Raw genomic sequence first — 17658 nt, 5'->3', positions numbered from 1 at the left:
TGGGGCTACTTACACCGGAATTTTTTCCTCTGCATTGTATGCAACATAAAATATCTGTATGTTTTCCTGCTGTGGGAGCATGCATATTGTAGCATATTGTATAGTCAATCCCTACCTGGCAGATGGACAGGAAGTACATTACAGACATGCTCTGGAGGAAAACAACTGTAAGATTTTTTGTAAAGAATAACAAGCTGACAATTTATAGTCCAAAGGTCCATTTGACTTTATTCCCCGTTTAGCAGCTCTACAGGAATTCCTTTCCTTGGACACTCGGTCTGATTGAAATAGTTCAGGGACCAATAAATAAGTTCATCCTCTGTTCACACACACACACACACACACACACACACACGCACACACACACTGTACAAAGACATGCCACACTACTGCCTAATAGAGTAGCAGCAACATACAGAAACAGGGTTTAGCTGACAAGGGTCCTAATAGAACATTCTCTACAGCTGTTGGTTCCGACAACAGTGTTATTTCATTTTTGTTGCCATGAACGAATTATGAGTCTACATATGAGTATAAAAAAGCTTCACCAGTATTGGTTGTTCATGTTGTTGTTATGTCCCTTTAAATGCAGGAGGCCATGAGACTACAACAACGAAGCTTGCTACTGCACTAAAGTACTTCACCTGGCAGGAGTTCACACTTGCCATATGGACCACAGAAATGGTGAATTAACATTGCACTTCAGTTTTTCTGTGTCTCCACCCTTCTTGTTGTGACTCCACAACCCTGCAGTGTCAGTACTCCCTGGCCTCTCTAAGTTCCATCTGAAACACTTGGTCAGGGGGATTATCCTCACAGTCCAGCCCATTATTCGGAGGCCTTACTGAGTGAAACAGACTCCAGTCCCCCTTACACAGGATCCAAGGAAGTACATCCACCTTGTAATGCAGCTCTGGTGAGAACTCTGTACTGATCAAATTTGGTGCTCCTGCTCCTTTCCCTCGCGTTATCAGTCTCATCTGATCATCGTAGCAGCAGTGCTGTGCTGCTAGCGTTGTGCTATCATACGACAGCATTGAGCGGATGCAGAATCTGGCTGAAGGTTTGTAGATGTCCAGGCGTTCTTTGGGTCCGCTTGCGTCCCTCCAACGGTAGGTCTTGCGTAGCTTGCCGTCCTGAATGTTGACAGCACTATAAACAGCCTCAGAGGGGTAGGAGCAGGGGCAACTGGGGAGCTCTGTGAGCACTTGGTGCAGGTACTTCTGGAGGAAACCAGTCTTGCAGCTTAGCCACTTCTCACAGCTGTCTACATCTGGGATTGGGGGGGGGGGATTTGAAAAAGTTAGAAGAAGAGTCTTAACATTCTTCAGTTAGTTTTCTGAAATCAAATAAGCTTTGGTTGATCTTACAGAAACCTCTAAAATGTAGTAACTAGTGCATCATGCAGCATTTCACAGAGTGAGTGAATTTGTAACCCACCACTGAATGGAGCACAATGTTTCATGCAGGCCAACACCTATTGAAAACATGGAGCGCAACCTGTTGTCTATTGTGTGGAACAATATACCCGATACACTCACACACTCCGTACATACTTGTGTCCAGAGAGTCTGTGCTGTTGGTTGTCTGGGTGGGTGTCAGGTCAGTCACTGAAATCGCAGTATCTAAATAACAGAAGAAGAATTACTTTATTAATCTCTTCAGAAAATAATTATTTTTGGAAGAAAGAAATTAGCAACTTTGGTGGATAAATTATATCTTAACAAACATGAACATACACATACTGGCCTTTTATGGACACATTAATGAACATAATGAATAAAATGGAAACACTAAGTATGACAATGTTTCTGTTTAGTTTTGGTTTTAGTCTCCTGCACTAAGCTGGAATTTTTCATCACCAATATTTGTGCTTTAAAAAAGGTGGATATCTGATTAGTGCTTCAATATAGTTGAAACTAAAGATGCTGAAGTTGACGCAACCTGACCAAGTCTTCTGTTAGTGTTCAGAGCAGCTTTACAGTGCACGCCCCTCATTTATTTGAATGAAGTCAGTTTGCCAACACAGACTCGCCCAACAAAAAAAAGTTGAACCTAGCTCAACTTTTTTTTTTTTATTTACTTTTTTTTTTTCTTTTAAAGCTCAACTCTAACATCATCAGGCAAGGCGCTACATTGGTCAGTCAAGTACATGCTGGTGCACATTCCTGGTTTATTTGTTTGTAACATGAACACTGTATTTCTACTGTTTACCTTGCAATGTAGGTAAAAAAAAACTGCCATCGTAACTTTCTAAAGAAATTTGCCTTGGGGGCTCTGTTCTTGACCCTCTGCTTTTCTCTCATTATATTTTCACCTCTCAGTCATGTAGTTCCACTGCTATGCTGATGATACTCACTTGTAAGTGCCTGTTGATCATTCCCAAATGATTAAATTATAGGCCTGGATATCAGGTTGGTATGGTTTTAGGCTTTTTATTTCCTATTTCATTTTGAAGAATCCGTCCTCATGTATCTTGTGTTACTTTACTTCCTGTCTTTGTGCGTTTTCCCACCTCTGTGATTGCCTGCCCCACCTTAATTAGTTTCACTTGTGTCTTGTTATCTTCCCCCCACTTATATGTTTAAGTCTGTCTGCTCCCCTTGTCAGTTGCCAGAACGTCTACTTGTTAACAGTCACAGTATATTGGACTTTCCACCTTATTTGATGGAGTTTGACTCATGCCTGCACCCTTAGGATTTGTTTTACCTTTTATGGACTGTCTGTCTGGTTTTGATCCTTGCCTGCCATTGCTGTATGCCAGTGTAGCTTTCTGATTTTTTAAAACTATGGAACTATCTCTGCCCCACTGTCTGCATCTATGTCCTATCCATTGTGTTCTCTGTATCCTGCTTGACAAACTGTTAAACGTTATTTTCTGCTCCTTCTTTCTGATAAAACTGAGATGCTAGTCATTGGCCCTGGCCCTGGCCCTCAACCTGTTCAATCAACAGTAACTCCCTGGTGGTTCATACCCTCTCTTTTGATCAGCACATCACCAAGATCACATTTTTCCACCTACACAACATTCAGCTAAAATGAGGTCTTGTCTGTTCTCAGCTGGTGCAGAGATCCTAATTAATGCTTTTTGTTTCATCCAGACTAGATTACTGTAAATTCTTGTTGTCAGACTAGTCTTAAAGGTCTTTAAATGGTTCAGACTGCTGCAGCTAGAATCTTAACAAAAACCAAAACATTTTACCGTATTTACTAATTTTATCTTGCCTATCCATGTCAGATAGGACTGTAAGATGCTTCTGATGACTTACAAAATTGTAAATGGGCTTGCTAATTCATAACTGTTTGATCTGCTTAAACTTTATATTCCATCCCGTGCTCTAAAACTGAAAATAAAATTGACTTGACATTTCTTTGTGCAGGACCGCCACCAACCGTTGATCAGAGGATGGAACTGGCAGCAGGAAAGCGAATCTTATTGCTTCAGTGCATGCATGTGCATCCTCAATCTCAAAAACATTGCTCCGTAGAACTACTTTGCTTCCTCGCCTCCAGTCTGAGTCCCTCCCACCCAAAATGCGAGTGGAGGAGGTGAGAAAGATACACGAGGAGAGCGGAGTCGAGGCAACAGGCATCTAATAAAATGAGACATCCTTGCTTTAGAGTCGTCATTTTAAAGGGAAGTCGGTTAAATATAACATGTGGCTCAACTGCATCATCTATCCAGTGTTTTGTTATAGCCTACTGCTGTATTTTATTATCTCGGTCACAGGGGGGCAGACTAATTATCTGCACCAATAATTAAAGACTACAGATCATATCCCCACAATCCATCAACATTATGAGATGTAGAAACATCTCAAGGCTGCAATGAACATAGCATAGGGCACAGGCTTTTTTTTGGCAGCATGCCTTTTGGCTGTCAACAGATTATTTCAGCAGTGAATGTTTCACCATCATTGTAAGAAATAACACATTGATTGAATACAGCCCAAATTGCAACTGTCATCATAGGACTATACTTTTGGAGCAGACTACATAGTGAGCACTATTATAATGTGAAATACAACAAATTAGAATGATAATGCATTTGCCATATGATTTGCAATATTGGGGGGAATGATAATTTTTACATCGCTATACACATTTACATTTAAATAACAATTTTACATCTGCGCAACAGGCTATATTAAATTTAAAACGGTATTTTGACACACATATCACCTTTAACAGGTCATACTGCAATTTTGATAAAATTTCTGGTTTAGACTGGTTAAGGCCACACTGGGGAAGGAGGTGGTATATTTGTAACTGGTCATCTGTTATGTGCTCCAAAGTCTTTAGTCTTTAGTATTCTTTTGTGGCATGGTGTTGGTCTGCTAGAGGCGTTCTCAAATGGTCTATGGCCACTGGCACTGTACTGGCATTCTTGCTTTTCCTCTTTTAAAGTGAAACAAAACCTTGCTCTTACTAACAAGTTCATCGTACATACTCCAGTAACTTGGTAGATCATCTAAAAATGTAACCGAGAGGTTTAATTTAATGTTATCCCACTTCTTGTCAGATCGGCAAATAAGGGCTGGTTTTTAGGTGATTAATGACTGATGCAGTTTTTTAAGCTACCTTTGCTATTAAAACACATTCAATAAAAAGTGGTAACACAAGTCAGATTTTTACAATCTTGACACATAACAGAGTTTCTGCTTCTTACTGGCACAGCTCTCCAGGTCACATGTGCGTGACTCAGTCGCTGTGCATGCATAACCGCAGGAACGGGTGCGTTTCTGGGTGCCGTGTCCACAGGTGACGCTGCAGGGAGCCCAGGCGCTCCACTCCTCCTCGTACTCTGAAAAACACAGAGAGAAAAGATGGATGAAGGGGAGACAGCACAGAGGGGACAAAAGCAAAACTATAGAGTAAGATAATAAGAGCAGGCTTTGAAGTTAGCCTTGTGAATTCCTCGCCCAGCTGGTGTATGTGTATTATGCAATTAAGGAGCGGCTGAAAAGAGCCGGGTAACGACAGCGTGGGACCTCTGAGACATGCTCCTCTGTGTTTAAACAACACATGCAGGAGGGGAGAGAGGGGAGAACTTCAAAAGACTGAGGAGGAGGGGAGGAAAGGAGCCAGCAGGACTGAAAGTCTTCTTGCAGTGAGAGTGATGACGGCTGTATGCTAGCAAAACTCTTCGTTGTGCTTTGAGAACGGTATGAACCGAGTTAAGTGCCAACATTTTATCAACAACTGGCACTTAATGCAGAAGCTCAATGGATACTTCTTTTTAGGGTAAAATCATATATATTTCTACAATAAGAAGTTTAAAATAATCTATCTATACCCATCAAAGCCTTCTGAAATCTGTCAGTGATGCTAAGCTTTCCTACCTGTTCTGACCTGATCTTTGGGCTGCAGACAAATATGCCAGTATGTTTAGCCTAGCCTCAAAGATCTGGAACTATTCCCCTCAGTCCTGTTTCCACACAGAAGTTAATGATGCACTGCGACTAAATGAATATTGCATACCTTTGGAGAAAGTCATAATCGCGCTAATGATCAGGCAGGAAGTACAGCCAGCTGGCGTGTGTATATGAGAGTGAAAAGAGTCAGTTGGAGTGTGAGCACATGAAACTCTGTGTGGGTGTGTGTGTCATCACACTGCAATATGCAAGTTAAGTAAGCTCAGACACCGGCCGGGGAGTGCACCAGCACAAGGAGCCTGCAGCACAATGAAATGCCTGAACAACAGCAACTTCACCGCCTCCCCAACATCCCCTGGCGGTAAAACGTCCCTCCATCGTCCATATATGAGTGGGTCATTGAAAAAGTTTTCTTGTTGTTGTCTTATCAACATGGTCTACTATTACTTATCCTACCTGATTTTGTTGTAGTATTAATAACACTGTACTCAATGTAGACCTAGGACCATGGTGACATCACAAAAACAAACTGCCAGGACAGAAACACAGTCAGACAATCAAACAGGTTGTCAACAAGTCAAAAGTTTAGTTTCCTATCTAAACAACTTTATTTGAATTTGATTATTGGAACAACCAAAACAACACCAATAATCCCTCACGACACAGAAAAGCTCTGCGCACAACTACAATATGTTTGGTAGGTCAACTGTGATGGACGTTTACAATGCAGTCTCCTAAGGAATGACTACGTCGTGCATGGTAAGGTGGCTGAGCTAGCACTGCAGCTAGCAAGATAAGACTTATATATACACTCGCAGCTCAACATTTTAGTAGGTTTAGTTTTTTACTGCAGTTGTACTGAGGTTAATCTTAATCTATTTCTTCAATCAGACATTACGAACAGAGCTGGCAGAAGATTTTAGAGGCACATGAATGATTTTGAGATTTTTGAAGTGACACTGAACGGATCCAAATTTGATGGGGTTTTTAAAAACAGATTGAACTTGTTAGAATGTATTTATAAAGGGTATAATGCCATACTTTGGAGGGAGGTTAGCTTGCTGCAAGTCTTTATTGAAATCCATAGTCTGCTTCTCTCATAAAAATCATTTTTTCTACATTTGAATCACTCTGATAAGGTACTGCTTTGTCAAAAACAAATAAAGCTAAAAAAAAGAAAAAAGAGAGAGAGAAGCGTAGCAGGTTAATTAACAAGGTTTACTGTGTTTCCCCCTTTGTAGCAGTTATGCACCTCTAAGGCTGTGTACAAGTCACCTAATGCAAATCATGGATATGTTTAGTTTTCTAGTGGCTTAAAAATGAACAACAGCAACAGTGGGGGAAATAATGGAAGAATATGATAGGAGGGTAGAGATTAGTTCATTTTTTTTGATTCCTTTTCACTTGGAGCTGGTAATTTACCTTGGCTGCATTGCCACAAGGTTAGCCATACTGTGCTGATTGCTGGCATCAGAAGCTGAGGCCTGCAGAGGGGAGAGTAGAGGAAGAAGACAGACAGAAGGAGAGCTGGTTCTACAGAGAAGAAAGACCAAAGTAAACCAGTAAAGGTGTTAATGACATGCTAAGATTTAATACAGAAGGCCTATCCAAGGCCCACGTTAGCAGAACGGTTCAGCCAATACATTTTATCTCACAAATGGAGGTGGTGATTTGGTTTTATGGCGAGCAGCTGTTTTGGTTAACAAAATTTGAGACTAGATGTTGAACATATGAGTATTTAGCAGCTAAGGAACCAGATATTTTTCTCCAGAGTTGGTAGAGACCAAAGCGGAGCTAAAAGGAGAGTGACAAATGGATTGCAAATAAATCCTGATGTTGTGTTTACAGCTTGTTCCATTGAAGACAAGGGGTAAAAAGGTTTAAGCAATGCTGCTTTAAATGTTATTGTTCCAACTACCAAAGAAATTTAAGAGCAGTTGAGTCCAACTCAAATCTTAAGACCTCATTTAACTTAAACAGTCAGTTCAACCCAAACATAAAACGCTTCCACTTAATGTCAGAAAATATTAATAAGCTCTAATGAAATGTATTCAACTTCCGGGAAAACAAGCAAGTTTCCAAAACTTACACAACACTGGCCTCACATTTAAAGAGAAAGCTGACTGTGTAGAACATAATCTAGTAGTTAAATTGATCGGGAGATAAGAAGCCTCAGGATCTGTCTGATATGTTGTTATTAGCTAAATTCACCACGTTTGTTATTAGCTAAACTCTCCATGTTTGTTGCTGAAATGTGCTGAAGCTACCAAAAGTATAGCAACTATTCTTACAGCAATATATTGTTTATGAGCGATCGACCGATTTAGCATTGCACTCTCCAAAAGTGACAAAAATAACCAAAATCTATGCAGCAGAACCAGAAAAGCCCTTTGTTTTTTTCCACACATTGTTCTTCCTTGTCCAAATCCAGCGCCTACATGACCCACAATGCATCGGGACGGCTGACATTTAGATGGGAGGTTTGGATGTGTTATGTTAGTAGAAGCTTATGTAGCCTGGTGCCTCCAGCCCGGAGCAGAGATGCGAGGTCTGTAGCGACCTGTGGCGACTTTGTGATAGATGCAAAGTTTTTAATGAACGGCTCCAGAAAAAAAGTCAACTTTATCACAGCAGCTACTCTTGACAACATCATATTAGTTAGACTATGCATTTTAATTGATATGCACAGTATGCACCATTCACTGTTAATCCTCTCTGCTCATTTTGCAAGTACACCACTGAATAAAGCCAGTACAGTGAACTGGTTCTGAGTATCATTTATGAGTTTGTGTGTGTTTGACATGTTTATGTAGAGGACGTTCAAGGAGCAGACCCTATAATAAATCATGTGTGCACTTGTGTGTGAGTGTGTGTATGTTAGGAACAGGGTGTGTGCAGCCCTCTCAGTCAGACGGTCAAGTCAACAGAACAAAAACATCTTCAGACAGCACACAGCTAACATGACCCAGGCCTGTTTGCCCCCCCCCCCCCCCCCCCCCCCCACCACCACCACCACACACACACACACACACACACACACACACACACACACACACACACACACAGCAGTGATAAGGTAATACTATCCAAACACTCAGACTTTTCTATACAAGCAGAAAGCCCTACACTTCACAAAAGCCTCATTCAGAAACATTATCTCTATTGTCTTGGGGGTGTGGAAGGGGAGGGTTAAATGTTTTCATTGTTCTTTTATTGTGGTTGTCAAGCAAACCTTCCAAGCATCCAAACGTATACTGCTAAAACTATCTAGAAATGCTTAATTGCAGAGTGTTTCACATTTTAAACGTGTTTTTACTAACTGACAGCTACGAACTGTTATTTAATTAAATTATAATTATAAACAAAGGTTTACAGGTAGCTGGAGGTTCACAGACTACTAACTGCACTGATAACATGGAGCCACAGTTCAAGAGAGGTCAGAGGAGACCAGTGGTTTCCAAAGTGGGTGCTGCATCATCATGGAGTGAACTGAGGACAGGCCAAGTATGCTGCAAAATGGATCAAATCACTGCACCATTTAAATGAACTATTAAGTTTTCAAACATCAAAACAGAAGAAAGAGGCAATAAATAGAAATCTCACTGTATTAACAATGAATATGCAGTTATGCCAGAGCTAATGATGTCAACTCACAGTTGCCATTGTAATACTTTCTGGATCAGGAGTTTTTAAATTCAATTTTCAATTTTCCCTGAAGGAGCAATTGAAGGCAATCTAGTGTATAAACAACAGTACATATAAAAGTCATTTACACACATAAAAAAACTAATCTAAAAATACAAACATGGTATGTTAGAAGACAGACACAAGGATTAGGATAAGGTCAAAAGTGCATTTCTCAGTCTATAAACAAATTAAACGGACCAGTTCTTGTACTGTGACTGGCTTCTGAAATAAAACCAAAACGTCACACACTGATGATCTACAACACATCCCTTATGGCAGCAGCTTAAAATAGTCATAGATGGTATGTCTTGTATGCTTTTTTGAGGTTTTGCTAGTAATTTAAGAGCAGTTGATTTCTGTCCTTTTGACAAAGGGATGCGAACCAGCAAATAAAGAAGAATAAACATTGTCAATATTCTTGCTCCAAAGGAGTTTATTTTATGTGGACAGAAACGCAGTGGACTATTTTTCACAATGTAGATCTGGACAATTTCAACATTTGTGCTATGAATGACGATTGTCTATTTGTTTTGGTTTTGGATCCATTTAAATTAAAAAAAGTCCACAAATTCTTGCATTATGTGATTAATCTGACTGAGTGAGATCCATAATAATGCTATCATCAGCAAATTTTACAATATGCTGATTTTTGTATTGACTACGATGAGGAGCCAACAAAGCGTACTCTTGCATAACTGCTGGTTTGTTCTAAATGTTCATGTACATAACGTTGCATCGTCAACACCTCTACCAACCGAAGATTTTAGGCCTACTAACATCATTCCAATTCCGAACGAATTTTTTCAGAAATTAGGAACAACCCCAGAGCCAGGGCTGGAATAGTCTTTGAAATGCATTACTCAGTTCATCGACACAGTACCTTAATGTCCCGTGTCCTTTGATCCCTTTCAGGTGTTTAGCTACAGACTGGGTTGATACTAGCAGTGGCTGCCCAGGTGAGAGTGTCTCTGATAGATCCATAACTTGGGCACTCATCTCTGATACTGTCTATTTGCATGGTTTGAGGGCCTATATTGGTGTTTGTCTCTGACATAGTCTGAGCCCTGGCCGACTACGCTACCATTATTAATTTAACTGCGATTTTATTCTTGTAGCCTTTTTTTTTTAATTTAACCCATATTTAACCAGGTAAGACCCAATTAGATCAGTAATCTCTTTTAAAAGGGCGAACTGGCCAAGACAGCCGCACAAAAAAGGTTACAAACGACAACAATAAATGCAAGAAAGATATACATTTACGTGTCAATAATTAAACTAACTTCAAAATACTTTCACTATTCACCCTTACATTTGTAAGAGCTTTAAAACTCAACATAGAGACCGGTTCTCTTTGTTTCAAGTCTTTTTGAAAGCGAGGTGAGGGGAGCAAAGGACATACAAGCTTTTTTTTTTTTTTAATTCCAGCTGTATACCTGGAACAGATAACAAGGCCTCTTCTTGTGATCTCAAAACATTACTATAGTCATATTTCTGTGCAATCAGGGTGCAAACATATGAAGGGAGTTCACCCTGAATGGCTTTATAAATGAACTAATACAAATGATTGAGTCTACAAAAGAGATGGTTAACCAGCTCTGGAGTTAAGCGTGCAATGATGAGAGAGGGATTTACACTTCAAATCTCAGTGCACTGTGATATGCAGTATCTAACACGTGCACACAATGTGCAGATGCATTCATGTACAACAGATCACCATAATCAAGAACAGGTAAAAACATAGCAGAGACCAGTCTTTTTCTGGCTTCAAGGACAGGAAGTGTTTCTGAAATAATCTTACCAGTTTCACTGCTCTCTCGACCGCTTTACTAACCTCTATCCTTTCTGTCCCAAAAATGTCCTTTATGATACGGGAAAATTGTGATTTTCTTGGAGGTTATCTCTTTCCTACACACAACAGGTTTCTCTCTTTGAAAACTGGTTGGGGTGCAGGAGCAGGCCAAACAGAGCTTTTTCTTGCCAGATTCACTTGCGACATGTGACGTCACAGGGATGAAAGGGAAACAGCTGGACTACAAACAAGCTGTTTTCAGGCAGTTCTGAGCAGAGTTTTCTGTGGGAGATAGGAACACCCTTTGGGCTGGACTTTGGGCTTTTTCACTTTGCAAACCTGTTACATTCACAAAAAAGGCATATAACTCACTAAAGGAGAGGGAAAAAGGCAATAAGCATAATAGCACCTTTAAAGCGCCACGCCTGTTTTGACATGTTTGACTGTGGCTTTTCACACAGACATTGTACTACCAACATTCCCGACTCTGAGGCGGATTAAATCTGACCACCCTCTTCATTTCCATACCTTTCGTACAGTGCAGCAAGCCGGCATAATGGCATTATAATCCCAGAAAATAAGGCAGTGTGAGGAGTTGTTGGTACTACAGAAACACTGTACGCAGAGAAGACTTTTCACCAGACAAGTTAAAATCTGGCCTCTCATCACCTCACTCACAGAATAAAAATTAATTAGGGACAGCTGATGGGACCTGACACTGCTCTTCGCTAACTATAAGCAGCATCTGCGTTTTGGGAATTTTACATGTCATGTAGAGTACAGTAAAAAGAGGAATGGATTTTGATCAGTATGCTGTATCGATATGTCTGGATCAGCCTGATACCTATCCTTAAGATTAGCTCTGGACATCTCTTGAGAGTGTATTCTTACCGTAGTTATCTTTTGCATCCCAATCTTTGTTCCAGTGACCACCCCAGTCTCCTCCAACTCCACTCAGTATAGGGTCTTCTGAGTCGTAGTTCTCAGACTGTTCCTCCAAACTGGCTCCTCCCAACCCATTCTGCACCTGGTCCGGGTACTCCCAGAACAGAGGCCAGAACAGTTTCTTGTGGCTGTTGGCCCACTCTGAGGATGATACTGACCAGTCGTTACGCTGACCCTCCTTGGCCAGGTCCATCTCCACCTCCGTTTCAGTTTGTGTGTCATCTACCACCTCGATGGTCACCTGAAAGAAACACAAAACACATAGAAGAACTGTCAATAATGCAAAGGGGAATTCTAAAACAATGCACATTTTCTCACTTACTTTACAAAGTATAACACACACATGCCACCAGGGGGCTTCTACATATCCCTTTTCTGGCAGGTAACTTCCTGCCAGGTAACAAACACTTGGATTTCCCAGAGCTCCCTCTAGGGTAATACCCAATATTAGCAATCTCAGGCTATTACACAAAGAAACGCATTAGTAACACATAATAAAATGTGTTAGTTTTGCAATTTAATCAGTTTAGGCAAACTGTAAAAATTTCACCATATTTCCCTGGTCCTTTTGTTGCCACTCAAAATACCAAAATCCAGATGCGTTCATATTGTTGTTGTTTCTTTCCTGCTTCTTGAAGGGCAGCTGTGTACTAGTGGAATATATCCAATCCTGCGGTTGTGTCAGTGCTCATGTGTAGCTCAGCTAACGAGATGGTAGAGAGGATAGCCTTTATGTTGTGTAAGTACATAACTAAGCATTGACCTAGTTAACTGGTTGCATGTTGAGACACGATGTACTGAGCTATACGTGGCCATGTTTTATTGTTTCCATAGAGGCAGCTGATGTCCAGTTCACTGTCAGATTGTTAGCAGCCAATAAGGAACTGCAATAATCCACCCTAGAAGTAACAAATGTGTCATCTGGCCCTCTGCATTGCTCTCTGTCCATTTCTTTGGCTCCCCAAACCTGCCATCCTCTAGCTCTCTACCAGGTGCCCTCAGACTGTCCCTCCTTAGTGTGCGACGTACTATGTGGGAGTTGCTGGCCAAAACACATCTACCTTGATTATAGTGCCACTTCTGGTGGACATTGTGTCATTTTTTGCGCCTGGGGTGCAGAAGTCTATAACATGTGAAGGCTACAGTATGACGCTTACGAACGAAAAAATAAAAACAGGAGTACCAGCACCGCTGGGTTTGGGAGCCACGTTGTCTTGCATGCGTGGACTCTAACCCCATTTGGGCTTGGACCCCTAATTAGTCAAAAAACTGATCTTTGAGAGGCAGCACCATGCTGTAAAGCCTCCAGTCTGCTGGAAATCCAGCTGCAGAAGAAGAAGAAAACAGCCAACTTTGGATTTTAATTGACCTTGTAACAGTATAGCATTGGTGTGATGATTTTGGTTTAATCCCTCTGTCAGACATTCAGTAAAGTAACCAAGTAGAAGTACTTCTCAAAAGGCAGTGTAATCCATCACAGTCTGTGTTTAAATCCACAGTGGCAGCAGTAAACAGTTCTACCCTGATGTACATGGAACAAAGTATCTGACTGCTTGGTCTGATTAGGACCCACATGATTCTTTAGAAGAAGGTTTCCAGTGGTAGTGAGGGTTCCTGTTTGTTTGCTGCCCTGTCTGACTACTTACCTATAGACATGAGGAAAGAGAGAGAGAGGATGGTGGTAAACATAAGAACAACAGAAAAAACGGAGATGCAAGCTGGATTATATAAAAATATAGAAGCCTTGTTTGTTTGCGGATACATTAAAGCAGTATTAAATGGTTTTTGACCACTAGAGGACCACTCAAAAACACAACCATGACATACTGGGAGCTTATGTTCACCTCATTAAAGACTTTGTCTAAAATGTATACATTGTCCCATACTGCTGCAACAAAGATGGCAAACTGATCCATTTAAATGTCTAAATTTCAAATCATGAATAAAATAAAGGCTTCCTTTTAAAAAGCTCTTTATCTAATACATAACTTCATACGTTGGTACAAGATCTCAGACATGATGGGGAGGGGGGGGGGGTGATGTCACCGCTGCAGGCGAAGTCTGTTTATTTGAAGATCAGATTAAAAGTGTACTCTCTTTTATGAAAGAGGGTTATTGTGCAGTGGGGGAAGGGACTGAGAGAAGTGGATGAAAAGATGAACTGATTGGTTCTGACTATCTCTCTTCTCTCCCTCAGTCATACACATGCATACATAAACACACAGGTCTAGACAAAACCCAGGTTGCTTATATTTCCAATAGTAACTGTTTATAAAGCCAAAGCTGAATATCGGAGAACAGATGGAGGATGAAGGTAAACATGTCTTATTTGCCCTCTGAATCTTTTTCAGTTCAAATGATTAAACAAAGTTTAAAAAAAAAAAGTTTTCCCCTTTATTGTGTGCAATATTTTACTTACTTACTTACATATTTTACATGATACCCAGTGCATGTTTCTGGCTTTTAAAAATATTTTTTTGGCTGGACTGAGCAGGGGACAACCCAATAAACACAATTAAACAGGTTTGTAATTTGAAGTTTCACAATTGGTCGGTCTAGTATTGGAGTGTCCAAATTGACTGTTTTCTTTTAAAATGAAGAGGCGGGAATGGGCAGTACTCATTCTGAAAACCAAGCCATTTAATGGCCCGAGAAGCTAGGAGTTTAGTGCTTTTAGTACATTAACTTTTGACTTGTAATGTTTGGGATTAAAACTAGAGATGCTTGAATGTTCGGCCATCGAAATTAATCAGCCGAAAATAGCAAAAAAAGCTCTTTCGGTATTCGGCCTAATAAGTCAAAAGACTTATACATAGAATTTTTACCAAACAATTACGGTGTTGGCAGTGTGAAAGCATTTTAAAGTGTCCGAGAAAGACGCAGAAATTGCCGTTTGCAGAAACTGGTCTGCTGAATTGTCTCTTAGCACATCCACTCCATCTGTGGCTGACTTCTTAGGCCCCATCCACACTACTGCGTTTTCGAATTAAAACGGAGACCTTTTGCTACGTTTGCACCTCCCGTCCAGACTACAACGATGAAAACAAAGACCTAAAATGGAGAAGTTTGGAAACGCTGCCGACCCCGTTTTTCGTTTCAAAACTCCGGATGACGTTTTAGTGAAGACGGGCCAAAACGGAGGACTTTAGAAACGATGACGCAGCCGCTCACGCGTGGCTCTCTGATTGGGTCTTGCAAAACAGAAACACGATGCTGCTGACCGGGTTTTTGACATCATATTTTAATATTAATACTACACTTGTACTGTGCATGTTGCCGTTTACTTTGCAATGACTCCCAGTCTGTTTTCTGACGCCACACTCCCGTGTTACATTCAGTAACAGTCCCAGCTCGTTATTGATCCATGCAACAAAAACAAAATGGTCTGATGCTTAGTCTGTATTTATTTATTCTTTCGCCAAATCTTCTGGAACTACGGAACAGACCAGCTGCTTCATTTTTACACTGGCACGCGCATGCCCAGTGCACCTAAAACGTTGTTTTAATGTAGACGGAGATCAACTCCAAAACGCAACAGAAACGCTGGTGTGGACAGAGATCGTATTTGTTTTAATTCTCCGTTTGTAAGCTTAAACAGAGTAGTGTGGATGGGGCCTTAGTAAAGGGGGAAAAAACGGTCTGACCCGCTTTGAGTGTTTCTGTCACTTGTCTGTGAGAAAGCGATTAAACTAGCCACACCTAAATTTGCCGCACCTAAAAGCCTTTATGTTAAATGAAACGGAATCGAGTGGGCTGACAGGCAGGTTAGCAACTTTATCCTGTCAGTTTGTCTCTTTACAAAGACAAGTGCTGCAGTATGAGAGTCCTACCTGAAGAGAGGCTGTGAAGTCTTCATGTTACACCATATGAGAACCACATCCAACATTATTTATCAAACCGCGTCGGATTTGATGAATTTAGCGCGAGGAAACACACGTGACAACGTCCGGGATTCAAAATAAGGTGTCTATACAGGATGGAAATAAGATTAATTGGATTATATTCACAGAAAGTATAAAACATATTACATGTGTACATTAAAAGTAAATGGACACATGAAATTTATTTTACCAGACCCTCTCGGGCCCCGAACCCATCATAGTCTCTCCAAATCCTGTGGGAAACACTGAGGAAAAAGAACACTTTGACTATTTAATTTATGCAATGGTAAAAAAGCCAAAATAAAATGGGAAAAATGTGAATGTACTTGTTTGGTGTTCGGCAATTTCTTTCATTATATTCGATTTCAGCTTTGGCCAAGAATTTTCGTTTCGGTGCATCCGTAATTAAAACCTTGATTTATCTTCACTCGTGCTTCTCAGCATCAAGCTACTGTGTTTCAGGCCACACTGTTGTAATTGTAGCTGCCAGAGCTCTGAGGGACTACTACATATTCATACAGACCGGACAAAACAGGAGACTGAAAAGTAAGCAAGGAAGTTCTAGAGAACTACCGGGTAAGTTCAAAAAATATGTGTCTATTACTTGTCCAACGAAGGTTAAAGTCAAGGGCAACTGGACTTGGACTGCCCTTGACTTTAACTTCTGTTGGATAACTATTGCATTGCTTGTATAAGCAACCAAGGAAGGTTAAAATCAAGGGCTTGGGTCCTTGTTTGTGTGTTGTGCAGCTCGGTGGTGCAGCTTCCCGATATGATCCAGAGGGCGGTCAGAATCAAATAGTCAAAACTGTATGTGCACATGAGTGTAACTGATAACCCCAATAGTATTGGGAATATTCCCCAAAAGAAAAAACTTGCGCAGGTCTGGGCAATCTGGTCATCCTTTGAATATTAAACAATTACATTGACCACATTGGTCAATGACACAGTTTTCACCACACCACTCACACTTTATTTGTCCACTCCTATATTATCACAAACAACTTGGTAGAACGGAGTATTCACTTCCTCAGTGCCTCAATCTAAGTACCCTTAGAAAGTGTAATTGGTCGTTTGAAACACATACCCATTAAACATCACTAGCTGATGTGCTACAGCTTGTGCTGTATTAAAGTAATCATCCCCATGCACTGTAAACTGAAATCTTCTTCATCCATGAGAGTTGACCAGCTCATAAGAATTTCCTTCACAGATATTTACCTTCATGCTGTATATTTTTAGGTAGACTCAGAACTGACAAAATGTTATTTTATCTGACATGTTCATGTATTTTATTTCTCATTTTGTGCATTTGACACTTGTAACAGATGTACTATGTGTGGCTAGGGATTGTGTGAGAGTCCTTATGTGTGTGTTCTTGTTGATTGTTTTGTTCTGTTTGGATTATTTCATTCAATTATTCCTATTATTTTTGAATGATTATTTTGTTTAACATTTCCACATGTTAGCATAAACTGGTCCCTGGTATATTACTTGTAAATATACTGTTCTTGATTTGAGGTAAAATGGGATATGTTCATCTCTGCTGAACTCGTGACAATATGTGCATCTCACTCTGTTGACCAGGCAGTGAAATCCAATATCATTTCTGTTGAAATCCACTCCACAAGTCATAATACTTGTTTCGAAAAGCAAATTCCACCAGGATTCAGCTTCACGGTCTCACTGAAAAAGGACCTTTTATATTAGTCTCTCATATGTTTTATATTTTCACGTTTTCCCCTTTCTTTCTCTTATTGCTCCAAACCCTGTGTAGATGTTGAAGGTTCATGAACAAGTTGGAGCACCCCACTGTTATAGGTCCTGCATATTGTAACTTAAGACCCTGTCCTGACTCAAACCAGCTGTACTGCGAGATGTACGAACCGGAGAGAGATCCATGGTGTAGAGGACAGAGACTGAGGAAAGAGTGAAGAGGACTCTGTCACACCCCTACGTCGTGTGATCACTGGTTTAATTT

The 17658-nt window shown here is 40.5% G+C and overlaps 1 protein-coding gene across 1 annotated transcript in view; it reads right to left on the bottom strand.

Annotated features, from left to right (window-relative positions):
• Positions 1 to 201: 201 nt before the first annotated feature.
• Positions 202 to 17658, bottom strand: part of ism2a (isthmin 2a) — a 31315-nt gene continuing 13858 nt past the window's right edge. The window contains exons 3-6 of the mRNA XM_038729379.1: positions 11743 to 12037; positions 4670 to 4804; positions 1557 to 1625; positions 202 to 1273 (exon numbers count right to left, since the gene is read on the bottom strand). Of these exons, the coding sequence (XP_038585307.1) occupies positions 756 to 1273; positions 1557 to 1625; positions 4670 to 4804; positions 11743 to 12037 (1017 nt within the window). The 3' untranslated portion in view covers positions 202 to 755. The remainder of the gene's footprint in view (positions 1274 to 1556; positions 1626 to 4669; positions 4805 to 11742; positions 12038 to 17658) is intronic.

The sequence above is a fragment of the Micropterus salmoides genome, unplaced genomic scaffold (assembly GCF_014851395.1).
Source record: "Micropterus salmoides isolate LMB-PRFRI ecotype aquatic unplaced genomic scaffold, ASM1485139v1 Ms_hic_scaffold_19, whole genome shotgun sequence".
NCBI classification, from domain to species: Eukaryota; Metazoa; Chordata; class Actinopteri; order Centrarchiformes; family Centrarchidae; genus Micropterus; species Micropterus salmoides.
This window is presented reverse-complemented; position numbering and strand designations above follow the sequence as displayed.